A 19196-nucleotide genomic window follows, 5' to 3' on the forward strand; every position below is an offset into this window, starting at 1 on the left:
TTAAGTGGCTTCACCATGTTGTATCAAAGGCTGTCAGAGTGTACTGAAATGTTGCAGTTATGTAAACAATTAGCAACCTCATAAGTTGTCCAAACTGTCTTAGAAAAAATATTTTGAATTTTTAAATGCTTCTTTTTCTAATATATTTGACAAATTCTGGGTGGTTTTAGTGGTACATATTTCAACAGTGCTTTTATCAACAAATAGAGATAACTATAACTAAGTGGAATTATATATACCAATGATAAAAATCTGAAAAAGTTTTTTAGTTTAGAAAAATCTGTTTCTTTTATTACTGTATCTAATATAGCTCTCTCAAATGTCAAAGTAATATTATTGTATTATGTCTGCTAGTACTTGTCTAGCGTCTTAATTAAAGAAAGACTGATGAACTGTCAGTAAATTAAAATTGTGTTATTCTTTTTCTTTTCTTTTCTGGAGAAAGACTGTTGCTTTTGCCAAACACGAGAAATAATCACGTAATTTGATTGACTGCCATATATTAACCGTGCTGAGCACTGGAACTGTGTAACATTCAATAACTGTTAGATCAAGAGAATGTAACTTATCTAAAGGTGTGACTAATCTGAATAAGCTTGGAAGGGTAAGATCCATATTTTAAACGCAACATGGATTTCTGAAATTGCTGTTTACAAAAACTTTTTTTGACATTGTTTGCCTGTTCCGAATGTCCCTGATTTCAACCTAGCACAATAACTGAGTAGGAGAGGGATTATTATCTTGGCAGGAAAAAAGTTTGTCTATTAGGACCACACAGTGAAAACTTCAGATTATCTAAAGCAATCAGATTTCCATAGAAATGGTTGTGGGAGTATTGGATTGCTACTTTCACAGGACGCAGAAGAGAGTGCGTGGGGGCGGGGGCTGTATGCTGATTTGTAACCCTTAAGAAGGAAACTGAAGGGTAGTTGCAGTGATAGAAATTGACAAGAAAAGGAGATTAATAAGTGAATATGTAAGGCAAAATTCTTCTTTCTCTATAATTGTCACTTTCCAAAAGCTAGGCACAACCTGGTGAAAATTGATGGAAGTCTTTACACAGTGGGGCATTCTGTGTTTTGTAACAATAGCTGCTGATATGCATCTCCTGGGATTTTCTTAAGACCTTTGCTGCCACATTCTCCCTCCTCAAAACCAAAGCCTATTTCTTGCCTAGCTCCTAATTTTGCTGGGAGATGAATTTTCACAACAGGTCTCTTGCCAGTAGAACCTTTCAGCCCAGGGATGAGTTTGCAATGTGTTCTGTTGATGTGGCTTAGCAGATCTATTCAGAGGCACAGACCCCATCTAGATAAAAGCCTGGCAATGGCTGCTGTCCCTTCCCACTTCATGTATAACTGTGGCAGTGACAGCATTGTGCTTTAGCCCAGCAAAGCCACTTACTTCTCAGATGAATCCTCTCAGTTCCACGTGCTTCCTGTGTGTGTGTTCTTCCATGGTGTTTGAAGCAGGATGTTCTTTTTCCAAGAAATTTCATTTGCTTTACAGCAGCTCTGAGTGACATGGGCAGGAGTTGTGCTTCAGTCACTTTAACCCTGCCAAAGGGACAATATATGCAGTGAGGTCTGGTGTGGCATGGAGGTTGCATGATGCATGAGTCAAGGGAGGGGCCATTCAGCTCCACATGGGGTTAGTGTGACTAGCCATGACTAGCAACAGGACTAGTAGTGAGTGCTGGTATCAGAAGTAACTACTTAATAATATACATATGTCTTCTTTAACTGAACTGTGACGTATTTAGTAATGAATCTAAAGGGCAGAGAGAAACTTGTGTTGGGATGTGGAAAAAAACCTGCATCCACATTTCCATACCAGTGACTCTAGCAATCATTATTGATTTCTTTGTGTGTTGCCAAAAGCCATGTACATGCTCTCTAAGCTATCAAAACTTCAGCTGCTGCTTCCAGGCATATACACTGCAGTTTTGCTTGGTGGTAGGCAAGTAATTTTAGTTTTGCATTGCTGTTAATCTGCTTTAGTGATCCTTGGGATTGAAATTATCTTTTGCTAAGCATGTGCACTTTACCTCGTAAAAGGTGTTGAGTCCCAGTTAGATTGCTGGATGATGGCTGAAATTCTTAATATTATTGGGAAGTATCCACTTGGAGTAGTGGAAGTAGTCTGGTCCAGTGGAACTGATGGAGTATCTTGAATGCAATGAAGACATTCCTCCTCATCCTCTGTGCTTGATTTTTGTTTTTAAATTTAGCACATTTTGATCATGGTATCACTGAGCATTCCAGTGTTGCCATTGCTGTCTTGGACTTCACTTCATAAGGGTGTCAAAGAGAGTCTCAGCTTCTTGTAAAACTTTGCCCTGCTAAGAGATGTGATGATTCTGTGGTCTTTCCAATTGTAATGTTAGGTGTGGGAAGAAAGAGAGTGTGTTTGTATTTCAATGGATTTATTCTATATGGTTTTTATTATAGCATTTTGGGAAGTTTTGTGCTCAACTGACAATGTAACTTATCAATTACTGTTATGGAAGAATCCCATTTGGCTTAGATACATGTTAGCTTTGCCCAGACCACTAAACCTGCCAAAGCCCAAATGATGAGTATTGGTAAAGACTGTACTGGTGAGGAGAAAAAAGCTATTTGTGCAAACCTGAGTTTTGCCTGCAGTCAGTGTGATATAATATTATAATGGGTTTTATTGTACTTTATTTCTGATATGTTGACAGTTTTTAATTTGTCTGATTTTCATCAGCGAAGTCAATTTAACTGGTTATTCTTCCTGTCCCTAAAAGGCACATGGGGAAATTATGCTGTCTTTCCTTGGTGAGTGGCATGATGGCTGCAATTTTTATTCTGCTGCATGTATGTTTCCAGTCCCAAATGACTACAGACTGCTTTGGGTGATTTCTGCTGGGAATGGGTTTCAGGGAGGAGTTCCCAGGACTGGATTTATACTAAATAAACAGAGGCCATAAGGGGAAAACTGTGTTTCATTAAGAACTCTGGTTTAGGTTAAGAGGATAAAAATAGCTGTGGGACATCTCAAATTAGTTTAAAAACTAGAAAAGTAAAGGAACACAATCTAGAGTATTTTTTTTAAGTGCCCACTTATCTTCTTAGAGTTCTCTGCCACACTCTGTTCTGTTCAGTGTACATAGGTCTGTAATCCAAAGGGATAGCCGAAAAGATTCAGATATCAAAGTTTCAGATTCCATAAACACAGACTTTCTTATTCAGTGCTGTCAGTATTCACGTGTTTGTCTCTTTTGTTTTGCCAAAACATATTCCTCAAAGTTTTCGTTTTCTATTCTGGTTTTAAGCTAGATGCAGGAAATGGAAGTTAAGTACCAGAAAACTTTCTGCATATTGGAGAGAAAATGACTGCACCTTCCATTACAATTGTTCTAGTTATTCATGCAAACATTTTCTAGTAGACTAGTGTACGAGTGTGTTGTATGCTTTGTGTAAAGAAAACAATTACTTCCCTTCTCTTACCAGAATGTTTCGGACATGCATTTTTCAGTCTTGCACACTGGCAGAGTTATAGTGACTCCACTTTCTGCAACTACTCTGTATTAAAAAGATATCTTTTATGTTTAACTTTGCAGATCCAGAATGCTAATGATGTGCTAATAGCACCGCTGGAGAAGTTTCGAAAAGAGCAAATAGGAGCAGCAAAAGTAAGTGGCTGGGGTTGTTTTTCATTTCATGTTTATTTGAGTTTATCAGTGTGTTTTGAAGGCTAGACTGAAAACAGGCATTTTCTTGTTCAAACAGACTTGATGCTGTCCTCATTAATATGTCAGTAAATGATACTAAATTCTTTGCTTCAGAGGAGGAGACAATTTAGAAATGGAGCTTACAGACTGATCTGCATAGAGCACAGCTCTTGCTACTGTTGCACATTCCTGCCATCTGGCATTGTGTTCCATCTTCTGATGTCTGCATTTACATTATGCTGCATCTTCGTTTAACCCAGAACCACAGGGAGGATTCAAACAGCTGCTCTGAGTCCCTCAAGAGGACATTGTACAAAGACAGAAGACAGTTTCAGCATGATCTCTGCCTCTGCTTTCCCTCTCCTCTTTACATGGCTGATGCAGTGTTGTGGTTCGTGTTCATTGTGCCAGAGTATTTATCTTAATATTCGTCAGTGATTTTCCCATGGTGGAAGTGCTCTAGTTGGTAATTTTATCCGGTTCTTTGGTGTTAAGTGTTGTGTCTGTGTGAGAGAGTCAATGCAGATTGTCTATACTAGGGTTCAGTAGTCAGCTTAGGAAATCACATATATTGGGGGGAAAATATGTTGGAATTGACTGTTAGTCTAGAAGAGCTGTTTTCAGTCTGATCCTGAATTTTTGAGTGCCTGTCGGTGACTGCTTGGATCACAGTCTCCAGGCTATGCATGGAGGCTGTGGTGATCAGTTAGAGATTATGATTAGTAACCATTCCTTCTGTCTGCATAAGTACACTAGTTCTGAAACATTTTTCATCTTATATTAGTGCTCATAAAAATTTCTGGGAAACCTTCCATTTGTAAGGTTAAAGGAGTACAAGAAAAAGCTCTCTGATGTTGCAGATGAGGTTGTGCTTGTGCTGAACTCAAAGAAACTCAGAAGAACAGAGCTATTGGAAAGAGACACCAAAAGTTTATACTTCTTGTACTGCTATTGTGAATGTGTAGCAAACACATGGGACTGCTTCCACACAGGAACTAAGTAGATGTTTGTGAAGAATTCTTACTGCGAACTTGAGGTCAGATTTCTCTGAAGTGGGTGTTCTTTACCCTTTCACTTGATATGTTTTTGTGTACAACTACATTTTTTTCTTGTCCCACCCCTATGCTGCTTTGAGATGCAGAACTGTGAGTTTATTTACCATGCTGCACAAATCAGAATTTAATCCAAGCATAAAATTATTTTTAGTTTTCAGTAGGTTTTAGTAATGTCATCCAGTTCTTTGTAGTACTGTTTTATTTCGTATTCTCATAATTTATGGGATATCATTCTTCAGAGCACCCTATTTGAAAGCTCAGCCTGCCATATTACTGATTGTCTTGCTGCATGTCAGAGACAATCCATAGGTAGTTCACAGCACTCTGCAGAACTCTGTGAGACACTCAGATTTCCTTTGAATATATCACTCAGTAGATGTCAACACTTACAGAATGATCTAATTGAAGATGACTGCTTTGTTTTTTGTATCATCAAGAATACTAAAGGCAGGCCACTACTGGACAGGTTGAGTCCCCTTTGATGTATCACAATGTCTGGTTTCTTTTCCATATCTCTTCCATGTAAAATGTGGGCATCTGTTCCTCTTGTAGTTGTTGTTTTGACTTGTCTGTGGTCACACTACACCGTACAGAATGAGTTCAGGAGTGAGCTGGCTCAGCTAACTCTTATTCCAGTGTCTGATGCACTTTATTATGGAGTGCTGTGTGTTTTGGAGAGTCCAGGATACTTGGCTTGACACATGGATACCCTAAAGAGAAGTCTCACAGTTCTTTGTTTCATAAAATGTCAAACAAACATATTTTCTTGCACTACACATGGAGTTCAGCTGCCAAACTCAGAAATGAGAGATTCAGAACACCGTCATAACCAAGTGTGATACATTTGCCTTTGAATTGATTTTTATCAGTGGAAGCAATTACAGTTGACCTTTAAATAAATGGTATCAACACAAACAAGTCAGAGCTTAATTACATGCAGTATTGTTTTTCTAGTAATTACAAAATAGCATCGTATGATCTATGAATAATGAGACCCATATGAAATAGAGTAGAAATTTGGGCCTTGTGAATCCCATTATTGGTAAAGTGGAGAACATGGTCATATTGCTTACCCCTACTTCGGTTCACCGGGATTAGCCCTCGAGCATTTATGAGCTCTTATAAATATAGAATGAGTTGAGCTTGCTTGCTGGTTATTTATCTCCAGTTAATGAAGGTTTGCACAGGGATTTGACTCTTTGAACTCCTCTGGGATGATATGTGCTGATAGTGAAACAAAAGATATAAATGTTTTCTTGTTGTTTGGATTTTAGCATCAAGTTTCACAGAAGACTGAGAATGTTACTTTTTACTTGTGGTCTTTTCTTGACACATCAGTTGAGTGGACCTTACCAGATCCACAGCAGGTGTGAGCTGTTTTTTATTCTGTAGTCTTAGTGTACAATAGTAGAATGGTATTCCTAGCAAATCCAAACTTGCTTTTGTTTCTCTGTCATCCCTCTCCTACCCAAAACCCCAAAACATTCCTGTGTACATGTTGCTATCTGAAGAGAAACTGGAGATGTCCCTGCTGACTGGTGAAAGTTGTCCCAGTTTACAGGAAGTGCAAGAAGGAGGACCCTAGAGACCACAGGCCCGTTAGTCTGACTTCAATGCCTGGCAAAGTTATGGAGATTATTCTGGGAGGTATTGAAAAACACCTGGAAGACAATGCAGTCATTGGTGGTAGCCAGCATGGCTTCATGAGGGGAAAGTCCCTCGTTCAAACCTGATTTGCTTTAATGACAAGCTAACCTACCTTGCTGATCAAGGGAAGTCAGCTGATATGCTCTTCCCATGCTGTCACAGGATCCTTCTGGATAAAATATCCAGCATTCAGCTGAATAAACACATCATGCTGTGGATGAGAATTGGCTCACAGGTCAGGCACAAAGTTTTAATGAGTGGGGTGGCATCAGACTGGTGACCTGTCACTAATGGAGTTCAACACGGCTCCATCCTCTGCCTTGTGCTCTTCAATATCTTTGTATATGACTTGGACACAGGTCTGGAAGGGACTCTGACCAAGTTTGCAGATGATGCAAAACTGGGAGGAGCTGTTGACTCCCTCAAAGGCAGGGAGGCCCTGCAGAGAGACCTGACAGATTAGAGGACTCTGCAGTCATGAACCAGATTAAATTCAACAAGGAAAATTGCTGGATTCTGCACCTGGGATGGTTCAACCCTGGATGTACAGACAGACTGGGGAATGAGATGCTGGAGAGCAGTGCTGCAGAGAGGGATCTGGGGGTCCTGGTCAGTGGCAAGTTAAACATGAGCCAGCAGTGCCCTGGCAGCCAGGAGGGCCAGCCCTGTCCTGGGGGGCATCAGGCACAGCATGGCCAGCTGGGCAAGGCAGGGGATTGTCCTGCTCTGCTCTGGGGGCACCTTGAGTGCTGGAAGCATTTAGAGAGTGTCCAAAGGAGGGCAACGAAAGTGATGAAGAGTCTGGAGAGGAATCTGTACAAGGAGACACTGATACCACTTGCTCTGTTCAGCCTGGAGGAGAGGAGACTGAGGGAAGACCATTTGCAATCTGCACCTTCCTCATGAGTGGAAGCAGAGGGGCAGGCACTGATCTCTTCTCTGTGGTGACCAGTAACAGGACCCAAGGGAATGGTCTGAAGCTGAGTCAGGGGAGGTTTAGGTTGGATATTTAAAAAAGATTTCACTAAAGGCTGTTTGGGCACTGGAACAGGCTCCCCAGGGCTGTGGTCAGAGCGACAGCCTGACAGAGTTCAAGAAATGTTTGGACAATGCTCTTGGGCACGTCGTGTGACTCTTAGGGATGGTCTTGTATGGGGCCAGGAGTTGGACTTGATGATCCTTATGGGTCTCTTTCAACTTACCATATTCTGTGATTCTGTGGATGATGTAAACTCCACAGGATAGCTGATAGTAATGTCACATTTCTAGAACTGTCACTTTGCAATTAATTTGCATCATAATATCTTATGGACAAACATTTAAAGAGATTTGGTATAGAAGCATGAGATTGATGGTATGCCTTTAGCATTGGCAATGTTAGCAGTAACTAGAAATCCAAGCAGCTGTTGAGTGTTGGACTCTGTCTTCTAATCAGACTTTGACATTACTAATTTTAGTACTCTGTTAAGCTGTGTTTCCAAATTTTGTGGAAGAACAATATTATTAGATAGTTGTGTTACCAATATACGAAACACAAAATTATATTGGGTACTACTGTCAAATTTTGCTGGGGAGATTATGTGAGAGAGCACTTAAAAGTGATTTCTGGGCTTTTTTCTTTCTTTTTAAAACACCAGATACAATTCAGTTGCAGATAAATACAAGCAAACCCCACCCTCTAAGACAAAGAAGGGGAAAATGTTATAAATTATGAGAATCACCATTTAATTTTAGTAATAAATAAGTTCACAAGATCTTTGTTACCATGATGAATATCCTATAGATGTTTTTAATATAGAGAATGAGAATATCTACTTTTTTCTTTGAAACTCTAATGAGTTTAGGCAAAAATACGGTCACAGAAATCAAAAGAATATAGAAGATAAAATATGTCTTGTTGATGTTACAAAGCTATATTTTAAATACAAGGACAGTATAAGCTCAGAGTCCAAAGTTCAAGTGTTTTTGGAACATCACAAGAATAACATTAAAGACCAATTCTTCACATGCACTTCAAAAACCTGAAGATACCCAACAAATTTGAGAAACATTCCCCATAAAACAGTAGTGTTTGTAATCTAACTAGCAGTATACAAAAATCTACATCATTTGCTCTTCTTGATTTATACTACTTGCTCTTCTGTTTTTATTGCACATATTTCAGTTATTCCTTTTCTGTACACACTCAGTTTAAATAAAGCTGAGTTCTCTCCAGAGACTACACAAACCCAGCTTTGCATTGGACAGCCTGTTGATTTACTCCATCTGAGTTTAAAAAAATGACCTCTCCAATTATTGTAGCAAGGCTTGCAGAAGCCGGGTGAGGTAACTGGGAAAGGATTCCAGGCACGAAGCCTTTTGCCTTATTTGGTCAATGTGGTTTGCGAGGCCCCAGCTGGTAACTCTGGTGAGCTCATTGTGTGATGTGTTATGGACAATAAAGCCAAACCTTCCTCTTTCTTTCTATCCATTGACTACAGTGTTTAGCAATATTTGTTCCAATGTTCATTGACCTTTAAGACAACTTAAATCACATCAAAGACAACAGAAGCAATTTTGGTTCTAAGACTTGAAAGAAGATTTTTGTTTCCTCCTTACAGTTCCGTTTATTTCATAAAATAATTTCTTTTGGCCAGGAGGATTACTTTTTATCATTATTTAATTTCATTAATTTATTCAAAGCTGTGAATTCCTTTCTACTTGGAAAACAAATCCATATTCACTGCTGGGATTAATTTTCCTGCATCTTTGCTCACATCCATCTTCACATGTAGGCGTGCAGGAGGTAGCACGTTCTCTCTGCATTTAATTTGGATTGTCTGGAAATTGAGGAGCGTGGAACAAACAAACCCCCCATTTTTTAAGGTCTGTCAGAAAGCTGTCAAAACAGAGTTTTAGATAGATGTCTAAGATAGTTAGAAATACCAAATTGCCCATTTGCCCATTTGGTTGATGCCAGTTTCCTCGGTATCTGATCAAATCATAGCATTTGTTGTCCTTTAACTGAGAGAAATGAATGACCTTGCTGTACTGGGTATGGCAGGAGGTGTTTCATTACAAGTAGGTCTGTCGCTCAGGGTTTGGTATTTGCATCCATTAGATTTGATGTGTTTTAATGTCAGTCTGAACCATGGAGGGAGTGGGCCGGGAGAAGGAAGTGCAAAGAGAGGGCAGGGAAGGAGAATTATTGATGGCCAAATGTTTGGAGTTAAATTGCAACAGTTTCTCAAAAATGGTTAGTACCAGTTACCTGATACATATTTTGATAACTTACTCTGTATGTCAGGAAATGCGGGGGATCAAAGCTATTTCTGTTTTCAGCCAGGCTTTTATAATGCTCTACCATGAGCCATTGCAATGTAGTTTAGATAGGGTTTAGTATGAGAAACCCAGTCTGTCAGAAGAGCTAGCTCATGGGAAAAGGGCAGTGAGCTTTGTTTATGGGGGAGACAGTATGGTTAGAGAGAAGTCACCAGTTAGAAGATCCCGTGGGGCAATTTGAGATCAGTATGTTGTTTTATTTTTGGTAATAACCAGGTAAAAAAAATCTGGTGGTATTGCCATAGGTTGCTGAGATAGAGAAGGAGGACTGGAGGATTGGGAATAAACTGTAAGATGAAATAACTGAGCATGAGGAACTGAGGCTACTCAATGGTTATGAGACAGCTGCATACCAAAAACTCTGCTATACTGATAAATAACTTGTGGCTGTCTCTTAAGGTATTATAGGTTAATAGGCATCTGTCTCTGGTAAATAGAGAAGTACAAATTGTCTTTAGCTTTTCTTTTACTTACATAAATCCTCAAGATATGGTTAAAGTTTCTGAACTGTGAAAGTTGTGAATTGCACTTATAAATACATTTCATTCCAAGGTTTTGGTCCTAGAACACTTTTATTGGAGAAATAATCCCATATATATTGTCTAATTTGATATTTTACTTAAACTAGTATTAACAACTGGAAGAACTGAGAAATCAGAACTTGCATTTAAAGAAAATTTATAGTATAAAATTACTTTTAAGATAGATCAAATGTATTTTCCCATATTTATTCAAATAAATGTAGGGAGATATCAAGCAGTGAAAGACTTTTTTTACCATGAACAAAATAATTGTAATGCCAGTGTGATTAGCCATTGCTTCTTCTACACTTGTGTATGTGAAATACTTGGAAAGTTTCAGAAACAGTGGTGAAGAGCCCAGTATGTATACATTTCATCTAAGAAAGTCTTACTTTCTTCTGTGCAGAGCCAAACTGTTAGATTTGGAGATAGCACTGGCTGAGCACCTGGACCCAAAGGTTATTTTTAAGCCACTGCTCCTCTTGGGACAGCTCTTGCTGTTAAGCAAATGAAACAAAATTATTTTCTTATTGCAATTTGCTTCTGTGCAATTACTATTTCATTCAAAGTTGATAAACTTTTAGGAAGTCACCAGGAAAAAAACAAACAAACAAACAAAAAAACAACAATCCTAAAAGCTTATTCCACTTTTATGTGTATTCTTTTAAAAAATGAGAGTGAAAACTCAAATCTCTTAGCTAAAATATTGTGGTCACAGTGATTAAAAACGGTAGGTTCAGTCTCTTAACTACAGGTGTTTGTGAGGAAAACAGTTAATGTTATGTGCATAATCAGTTTTAATAAATTCTGTTAAATGCAGCCTCTTTGTTATAAGTGAGTGTGATTAACTGGCTCACTGACTAAAAACCAGTTTCTGAAGCTGAGTTTTTTCTGCAGTTTAATAAGATTCTAATTTGCATCGTAAAGCAAACAGATACAAATTAAGGATAAATAAATTAGTCCCCTGTAGTAAATTGGAAAATAATTTACTATTCTGCCATAATATTTAAGGATTAAGGCTTAGAATAAATGTGTAAATTGGTGGAATTTTTTAAGTGGGCATGCCAAGTGTACCTTTCTTGGCAAAAAGAACAATTTATTTTTTAAAAATCTACAGCTAGTAAAATTTAAAAAAAATTAAAAACTTAGGTAGTATCAGCCTTTTTACTGGAAAAGGACAAAAGAACATAAAAATGCAAGAAAATTTGGACATCATCTCATTAAATTAAGGCTTTTTTCTTGCTAATCTGCTGCAGCCTGTTGTAGTGTGTGTCACAAGAAGGACTCAAGAAGGTTGCATCCTGACCCTGCACAGCTTCTAGAGTCCTACTGGACTCCTGAGCTGTGATCAAAAGTATGAACAAAGACACTGATCTTCAGACTTACTTTCCAGCTCACAGGGGAACTAAACTTCTTAGTGAGTGTTTGAGGACAGAAGGATTTGGCAGAGTGCAGTAACTCTACTTACCTGTTGTATTCTTTTTAGCCTTGCTCTTGGCCACAGCGTGGGCAGGATCATATTCCACACCTGAAAAACAGGTCTAAAGTTGTTGATAAGAGTTTAAAAATCTCAAAAAGGATTTAAGAGAAATGCAAGAAGTGCCAAATTTCTCAGGCACAGAGCAGGACAGGACTTAAAGAAACAGAGAGTTTGGCATTCTGCTCCCTGCACAAGGTGCCAGTCTTCATTCATCAACTCAAAGGCACCTGGTCCCCTGCTCTTCCTTCCCTTCTTCAGAATTAGACTCCATCCTGAGTTTTAGCATCCTTTACCAAACCAAATTCATTAGGTGTTGACAAAGGCAGCTGCATTCTCTTACCCTACAGGGATTACTTCAGAATTGTGCTTGTGGGTGTTATATAGTGCTACAGCTGTACTGAACGCTTAATGTTTAAGTCATGAGGTTTTTTTACATGGGTATAAATTCATCTGTTAATCTTATTCTGTTACGGGTTAGGGTTTTCTTCATCAGTTTAGGGGGAAATTAAGATCTCTTTCTGCATTGCTTCCCTTTGTTTCCTTGTATAGTTAACAGCATAAAAATAGTTATGGTTATAGTTACAGTTTGGGCATTGTTTGACATTTCTCAGATGATGTTGGGTCTGTGGGTCTTTAGTCCATACGTATGATGGGGTTCCCTTTTTCCATTCTAAATAGAAAATCATTTGATCAGTTGTATTGTCCTAGGTTTCCCTTCACCCAGTATCTTGTTCTGTCTATGCAGCAGATTCTGCAGGGGCCTGGGAATAAACATATTTGAATCTCCCACCAATATAGCAGCTTTGCTTTTGATAAAGCAAACTCTGAAACAGCTCTATTCCAAAGTGAACTGAGTGATAGTATCTGGGAAGTATCCCTTCTGTACAGTAACCAAAATGGACATCATTGCTTGAAACTTTATTGTGTTTTAGTAGATATAGGAGCATCAAGAGATCCATCTTTCCACCAAATAAAGCAGTTTTGTTATTTCAGGACCTGTCAGGTTATAGAAGCTTCCACAGAACCATTTGTCCCTGTGGAGTTTGCCAAGAAGGGATGGTCTCAGATTCTTGTCTTGATGAGAAGATTAAACACCCACCCCCCAGATGTAATCTGAGAGCACTGAGTGATCTTAACAACGCCACTGGGGAAGTATAACTTTTCACCCCAAAGCGATAGTTTGTGTTCTTTTATCAGTGTTGTTAAAGGGACTCTGAAAATAGATGATTTCAAAACAAAACAAAACAAAACAAAATCGCTTCGACATTGACCTCAGACTGTTTCCTTTTTTTTCCCCAAAAAATATCTGTAAACAACACAGTTTCCAGTTGTGTGTATTAATCTAAAAACTTTCTCCTAACATGCCTCAAGTTCTTCCTCGGGTCAGCATCGCAGTCCAGTTGCGATGACGCCGGAGGTGCCCTGGGACCATGAGCGATGCTGAACGTGCTGCTGGCACGCTGAGATCAGTGATGGTGGCTGATTGGTTGGCATAGATGGGAGATTCCCAGAGAGTCTTCAAAAAAAGAAATTACTAGTTAAGAGAGAGATATTTTTATCTGCAGCTTTTAAAATAAAGCAGTGAGTATGTGAAGATTTAAGCTGGTCTGTTGGAATTGCTTTATTTGAATGACATTATGTTCTTTGCAGCTTTTTTATCTTTGCTCTAAGTGCACAAAGCAAAGATGTTGCTAACTAGATGAAATGGCCTCTTCATGAGTTCCTAAAGAGCATGACTAACTTTCTTTTTGAAATCATTTAAAGTCACAAGCTTTTGTCCAGGAGCAAAACTCTTCCTGTTATGGTACAATATTTTAAACTCAAGAAAGCTATCCTAAACCTGATGCAGAGAAAAATAAGTCAGTTTCTGCTGTTTTAGGGGTCTTCTCCATATTGTTTAAGAAGTAACTTGATAATATCTTAAGTGAGCTATTCCAGCAAAAATACTTCATATTTAGTAGACAGCAAAGCAATAAAACTAGATTACGTGTGTAGACTTACCAGTCCTGCTGTTTGGGCAGGGATTTAGCAGATTCCCAGACACAGAGCAGCTACTCCTGGAATCAGCAAATGCCAGATAAACTCGAGACAGCTTTGCAGCTGAATAACAGGGAGTCTAATATATCCTGCTTTGTGACCTGACTGTACTGGCAGGTTTGCACGTCCTTTCACAGCAATGCTGGGAACTTCTAATATTTTTGTTTCCATTTCAAGAGGAAAATTTTTGAAGAAAAACAAATGACGTCTTACAAACACATTTTCTTATTTAATAGTATCTGCTTTTTAATTTGAAAACATCTGATGGAATTACATAGGGGATTATTAGGAAATGTCTGTGGGATTCTCCTCTTCCAGGATATACTTTTGAAAGTACCTGATACTTGGATCTCTAAGGGCATTACAGAGGGAGAAGAAAATTTTCTTCAGAAGTTTATGAACCTGAAAGTAAATTATCTCTTGCAAGGTTATTCAGTATTTTACACAGATGTGAACTCCAGTTAAACTTAAATTAGTTTTGGGTTGTTTCAAGTATATTTCAATTTTATGTATTCCTTACCTGATTTTAATTGAGGTTATTTTTTAAACCGCCAGTTTCTAATATCTGTCTTCATAGCTTTAATGCTGCTAAACAGTCTTGTATTCCCAGTTTATTGCCTTATTATACTTCATAGTTGCAATATGTTCTTTTTATTATAATTATTTGTGTCTTACACTATATTGTTTTCTGGATCATCATGGATTGCATATGGTTGTTCTTTTTTAGTAAAGAATTGGTTTTAAGATTTATAGTCATTTGGACATTTAATTTTCTACATGATGCATTCTGCTTCAATTTGGAAGTGTTTTCACTAGCAGTTATGAGGAACATAAGACATAATTTATGACTACATTAACATTGTTTTATGTCGATCAACAAGGATTTCTTTATGAACTATGGTACAAATTTGCTTCACTTCATGTTATTTGCTAACCATACATAAACCATGTCCTTTAACCTTTCTGACTTTCTTAGGGATTTGGGGAAACCCTATAGCCTAAAAATACATTGAATTCTGTTTTGGAGGAAGAAGAGGAGGGAAGGACTTTTATATTACCTTTTCACTTTTTCTTTTGGAAAAAAAAAACTTGTGACTTCTTTCAACCTTATCTGGAACCCTTAGCGTTCACATAACAAATCAAAATTTCTACCAGAAAGAAATTCTTCCCATCCAGACATCTATCAAAATGCACCCTATGGTTTCAGATGCCAGTGATAATTTCAATATTATTAAAACCAACCAAAACCCAGCAACTCACCAACAAAACCTCAGGCAACATAAAATGGAAGGTGAATTTACTTTTTTTCTCCTCAAAGGAGTTGTGAGACTGAGATTTTATATTTTCCAAGAAGTCCATAGGATCTTAGCTCAAATCAGTCTTTCCAAAACTAAGCTTAGTTTATTTTGTAGACTACAGTTCTACTTTTGTTTGTCCTGCTACTTAGTAAGACATGGTCCCTAAACTTACAACTCAAAAAAAAATCCCACTAACTTTGTAGCAATACAATTTGAATTTTTGTTTGGGAGGTAATGAAAAAGGTGGCTTCGAAAAAATATATTTGAGGTCTAACATTCTAGCAATGAACCATCTCTAGTCTGTTGCAAAAATCAATGTTTTTGCTGTTGTTGTCAAAGAGAAAGTAGAGGGATGTGGCTTTATTGATCTCTGCAGAGTTCACTGTTGCCTTCAGGTTCTTCAGCTGACAAATTGTCTGACTTGATCTATATTCAACTCTTACTGTTGCATTTCTGTGCCAGTTTCTATACCTTAGTTGGAGCTGGTGAAAAAAAAAAGTACTAATTCTGGGAAGGGAAAGAAATAAATCATCATGGCCATGTTTCACAATGTTCACTTGCTTTCTAACTAAGGTATTCTCCTTTTTTCAAGGTATTGATGTCTTTTTTCCAAATAGTTTCTTTGCAATGATTTTTGGTTAAATTTCCTTTCTTGATCCTTTTAAAATAATTTCTTGCAAAACATGTTTATTTTATGGTTTCAACTGGAATAATGTTTTGGTGGGGTTTTTGAAGGATTAGGTGTTAAAGTGTAAAAATATCAATTTAGTGACATACAAAGAGTTAAAAAATTTCTTTGTGGCCAGATACAAGATGTAGTTAGTAGATAAATATAACACCAAAAGTTATTGCAACTAAAAAAAGGGGAGTGAATGAGAAGGATGGCAGAGGCTATTTATGGAAAAATAAGGAGGAATAATTTATGTAATAATTCTGAAGATATATGTAACAATTCTGACATTAAATACTGCACACAAAGTAGTGGTAGACCATTATAAAAATACCAGATTTCTTGATGCTTCCTCTGGAAAAGGAAAGTCAACTTCAAAATACAACTTCTGCTTTCTGCTTTATGTCTAAAAATACAGCTAGTGGGTAAAATTTGTAGAAGTCATGCCAATGATTTGTAGCATGTATATGACTAGTTACAACATGGAATCAAAATCTTTCTGAACAGGAGAAAAAAACTATCTGACTCACTTTCTATTGACTATCTGAGTCAACTTTTTAATGAACTTCTCAGCCATTGATGTCTAGACTTTTCACAGCCATAAATATTTGTAAAACAAGAGGAATACAAGAACACCTTTTGAGTTAAACTTCTAACTGGCATGCCTATAATTAAGAGTATCTCAAGCAAAATTTACTTCTGAAAAGGTAATTTTTTTTGAGGTTATCTAATCAGTTTTGAAATAAAACTGTGCAGGAAATCTGAGCAGAGAGAATAAAACCAGGAATTAAACCTGGATCCAGTATTACATGACTTAAGTCTCTCAAGAGGATACTGGCAGTAAGGCTCCATTAAAATCTGTAAGCCGAGTGTGTGGTTAAGGGCTTTCCTAATGGGGTTCCTAGAAATTTGAAGCATTTCAAACTGTAAATATTTTTGAGCTGATTTAAGGCTTGACACACCTGAGAATGGTTAAACAACTATACAGAGACATTTACAGTATTTAGAGTCTGCAGGACTTAGTCTAGACAAAAGGTGTTGATGACTTATACATCAGCATAAAACACACCAAGAATTAATATGATGTAATTTCTCTTTTTCTGTGCTTACATTTTATTGCACCCACCCCCACCTCATTATCTCACATGGATTTTGAGTGGGAGTTTTTTTCATATGTTCTAGCTGATATTTTGAAATAAATGGCTGATACTTTGCCAGGGCAAAGAGAAAGGATGAGATTTACTTGCTGGAAAGATGTGTGAGGATGACAGAAAGCTGGAGTCTGAAGGCAATAAGAGACAGTACAGAGGTCAGGAATTAGTATCTTCCTTATTGCCACGTGCCTTAAGCTTTGTGTCATGGCTGGTGCAGCCTGTTCTGGTAACAGTGCAGCACAGCCTTTCTTATCCACCCACATCTCTTCTCCTTGGGGTTTGATCCAATGTGGAATCTAGGCAAAAACAGTCATATGTCTCCTAAACTTTGAGGAGATAGTTTCAAACTTCCTTTGAAAACCTTCTAGTATGTTGAAAAGTAGATTTCTCAGTCTTATGGGCACAGATTGCTGGGACCAGGATTCATTTGGGCAATGGCTGTGTGTAAGAGTGTTTTGAGGGCTGCAGAAGAACAGGCTAAAGCTGGAAGGAGTCTGTAACTCCACTTAGGATGTGCTTGTGTGCTGTGAGTCACTGACTGTGTGTGAGACGAGCTATTTTGGCATAAACAGAAGTGTTTCTTCTCATCCAGAACATGAATCACCTGCTTCTGAGTCTATCTCCTTTTTTTTGTTAATTTTTATTAAGTAAACAGATTTCAGAGGCTTCAATACATCCAAATATGTGGTTTTTACTGGCACAGTGCAGGACCTTCCAAGCAAAGGAAACTCACTCACCTGTTGGGGCCAGTATGTTTTATACTTTTCCCAGAAACATGCCTGAGTAATCAGGGCCATGCCAGAAACACTGTCCTGCTGCAAACTTATTCCCAGGAGTATCACTGTGTATAGACACTAATGCAGTCCGAATTGCCAAGAGATCTTTTTTCCCAGTTTACTTTTGTTAGTCTTTTTCCTTTGTCAACTTCTACCTTTGAAGGAAGAAGGTCTTGTTAAGTTAAAATCTGGAAAAGGAAAAAGGAATTGATCAGATGTGCTATCTGAAAACACTGCACTTGGGCCAGAGGTTGTCCTGGTGACAGGCAAGCTCAAATTTGTAGTTCTCTCTCTAATGTAACTGGTATGGAAAATTATGGAGGCAGTGGCTGAGCAGATGTGTGGCACTGTACAGGTGCAGTCTGGGAGAGAACTGACAGAGGACCATGAGCCTTCAAATTCCATGTTTCCTTATGGATGGTGCCATGGAGATCTTTAATGAAGCTTCACATGAGATACATCTTCAAACCACAGTTAGTTTATTTGAACTTATCTTTTTCTTGGCAGGCAGGAGGGGCTTATCTCTTTAGATGTGATATTTTTTTTTTTCCTTTTTACATATAAGGAGAGGATGTGATAGGTAATTCACAGATTTTGTTATAGATCATAGGAGAAAATAAAAGCAATTGGATTCAGTGCAATGGGAGCCACATTAGTTGTATCAATGGTCTCCTCTTGGCATTGACATGTATTTGATGTGCTGTGTGTAGGTATTTCAGATGGCAAAGTCCTGTCACTGCACCCTTTTCTTTGACTCTTGCAAGGTAGCTGAGATTTCAAGTTCTTTTCCAGCTCTTGTTAGTTAAAGTTATGTTAGTGTCAACATGAGCTGAAGTGGCTAACCACACTTTGGGTTATTCATTACCTATTGGTCACCTTGGTTCTGAGACAAATAGTTCACAAGGCAAGATGAATACCTACTTATTGGTATCATAAATCTATTATGGAAGGGAAGGAAGGGAGGGGAGAGAGGAAGGAAGGAAGGAAGGAAGGAAGGAAGGAAGGAAGGAAGGAAGGAAGGAAGGAAGGAAGGAAGGAAGGAAGGAAGGAAGGAAGGAAGGAAGGAAGGAAGGAAGGAAGGAAGGAAGGAAGGAAGGAAAGGGAATTAAATATAGAAGGTATTAGTAGTTATTCTGTACTGTTATTTAATATTTTGTCAGGTCAAGTGCCTTCTTTTCCTTCTTTCCTTTTGAAGATATCTCTGTTGAGAAATAGTGAGAACATTAAATTGTGCATATTTTTTATGCTAAAGGAGGTAATGAGAATATTAAAATGTGCATATTTTTCATACTAAATATATTTGAAATTTTTGCCATATAGAAAGTATATGATGTGTTTTACAACTTAAGTATAATTACTGTTGTAAGCTTTAGTCAGTGGAGCTAATCAGTAAGTGGTTTGTTGTTGCAGCTGGTTGATAAGTTTTAATTCATGTCATTAAAATCTTCCTCCTATTACATATTTCTGTGACTGACCTGACTTTCCCATGATAGGACTAAGGAAAACAGGGTGGTGCTACAATGCGAGCTAGTTATTTGTT

At 37.9% G+C, this 19196-nt stretch overlaps 1 protein-coding gene across 3 annotated transcripts in view; it reads left to right on the forward strand.

Moving 5' to 3' along the window:
- ARHGAP42 (Rho GTPase activating protein 42) overlaps positions 1-19196 on the forward strand; it is a 138177-nt gene that overhangs the window by 71677 nt on the left and 47304 nt on the right. For all 3 annotated transcript variants that reach the window (XM_056484960.1, XM_056484950.1, XM_056484942.1), the window contains exon 4: positions 3587-3658. In XM_056484960.1, the coding sequence (XP_056340935.1) occupies positions 3587-3658 (72 nt within the window). The remainder of the gene's footprint in view (positions 1-3586; positions 3659-19196) is intronic.

The sequence above is a fragment of the Oenanthe melanoleuca genome, chromosome 1 (genome assembly GCF_029582105.1).
Source record: "Oenanthe melanoleuca isolate GR-GAL-2019-014 chromosome 1, OMel1.0, whole genome shotgun sequence".
NCBI lineage: Eukaryota > Metazoa > Chordata > Aves > Passeriformes > Muscicapidae > Oenanthe > Oenanthe melanoleuca.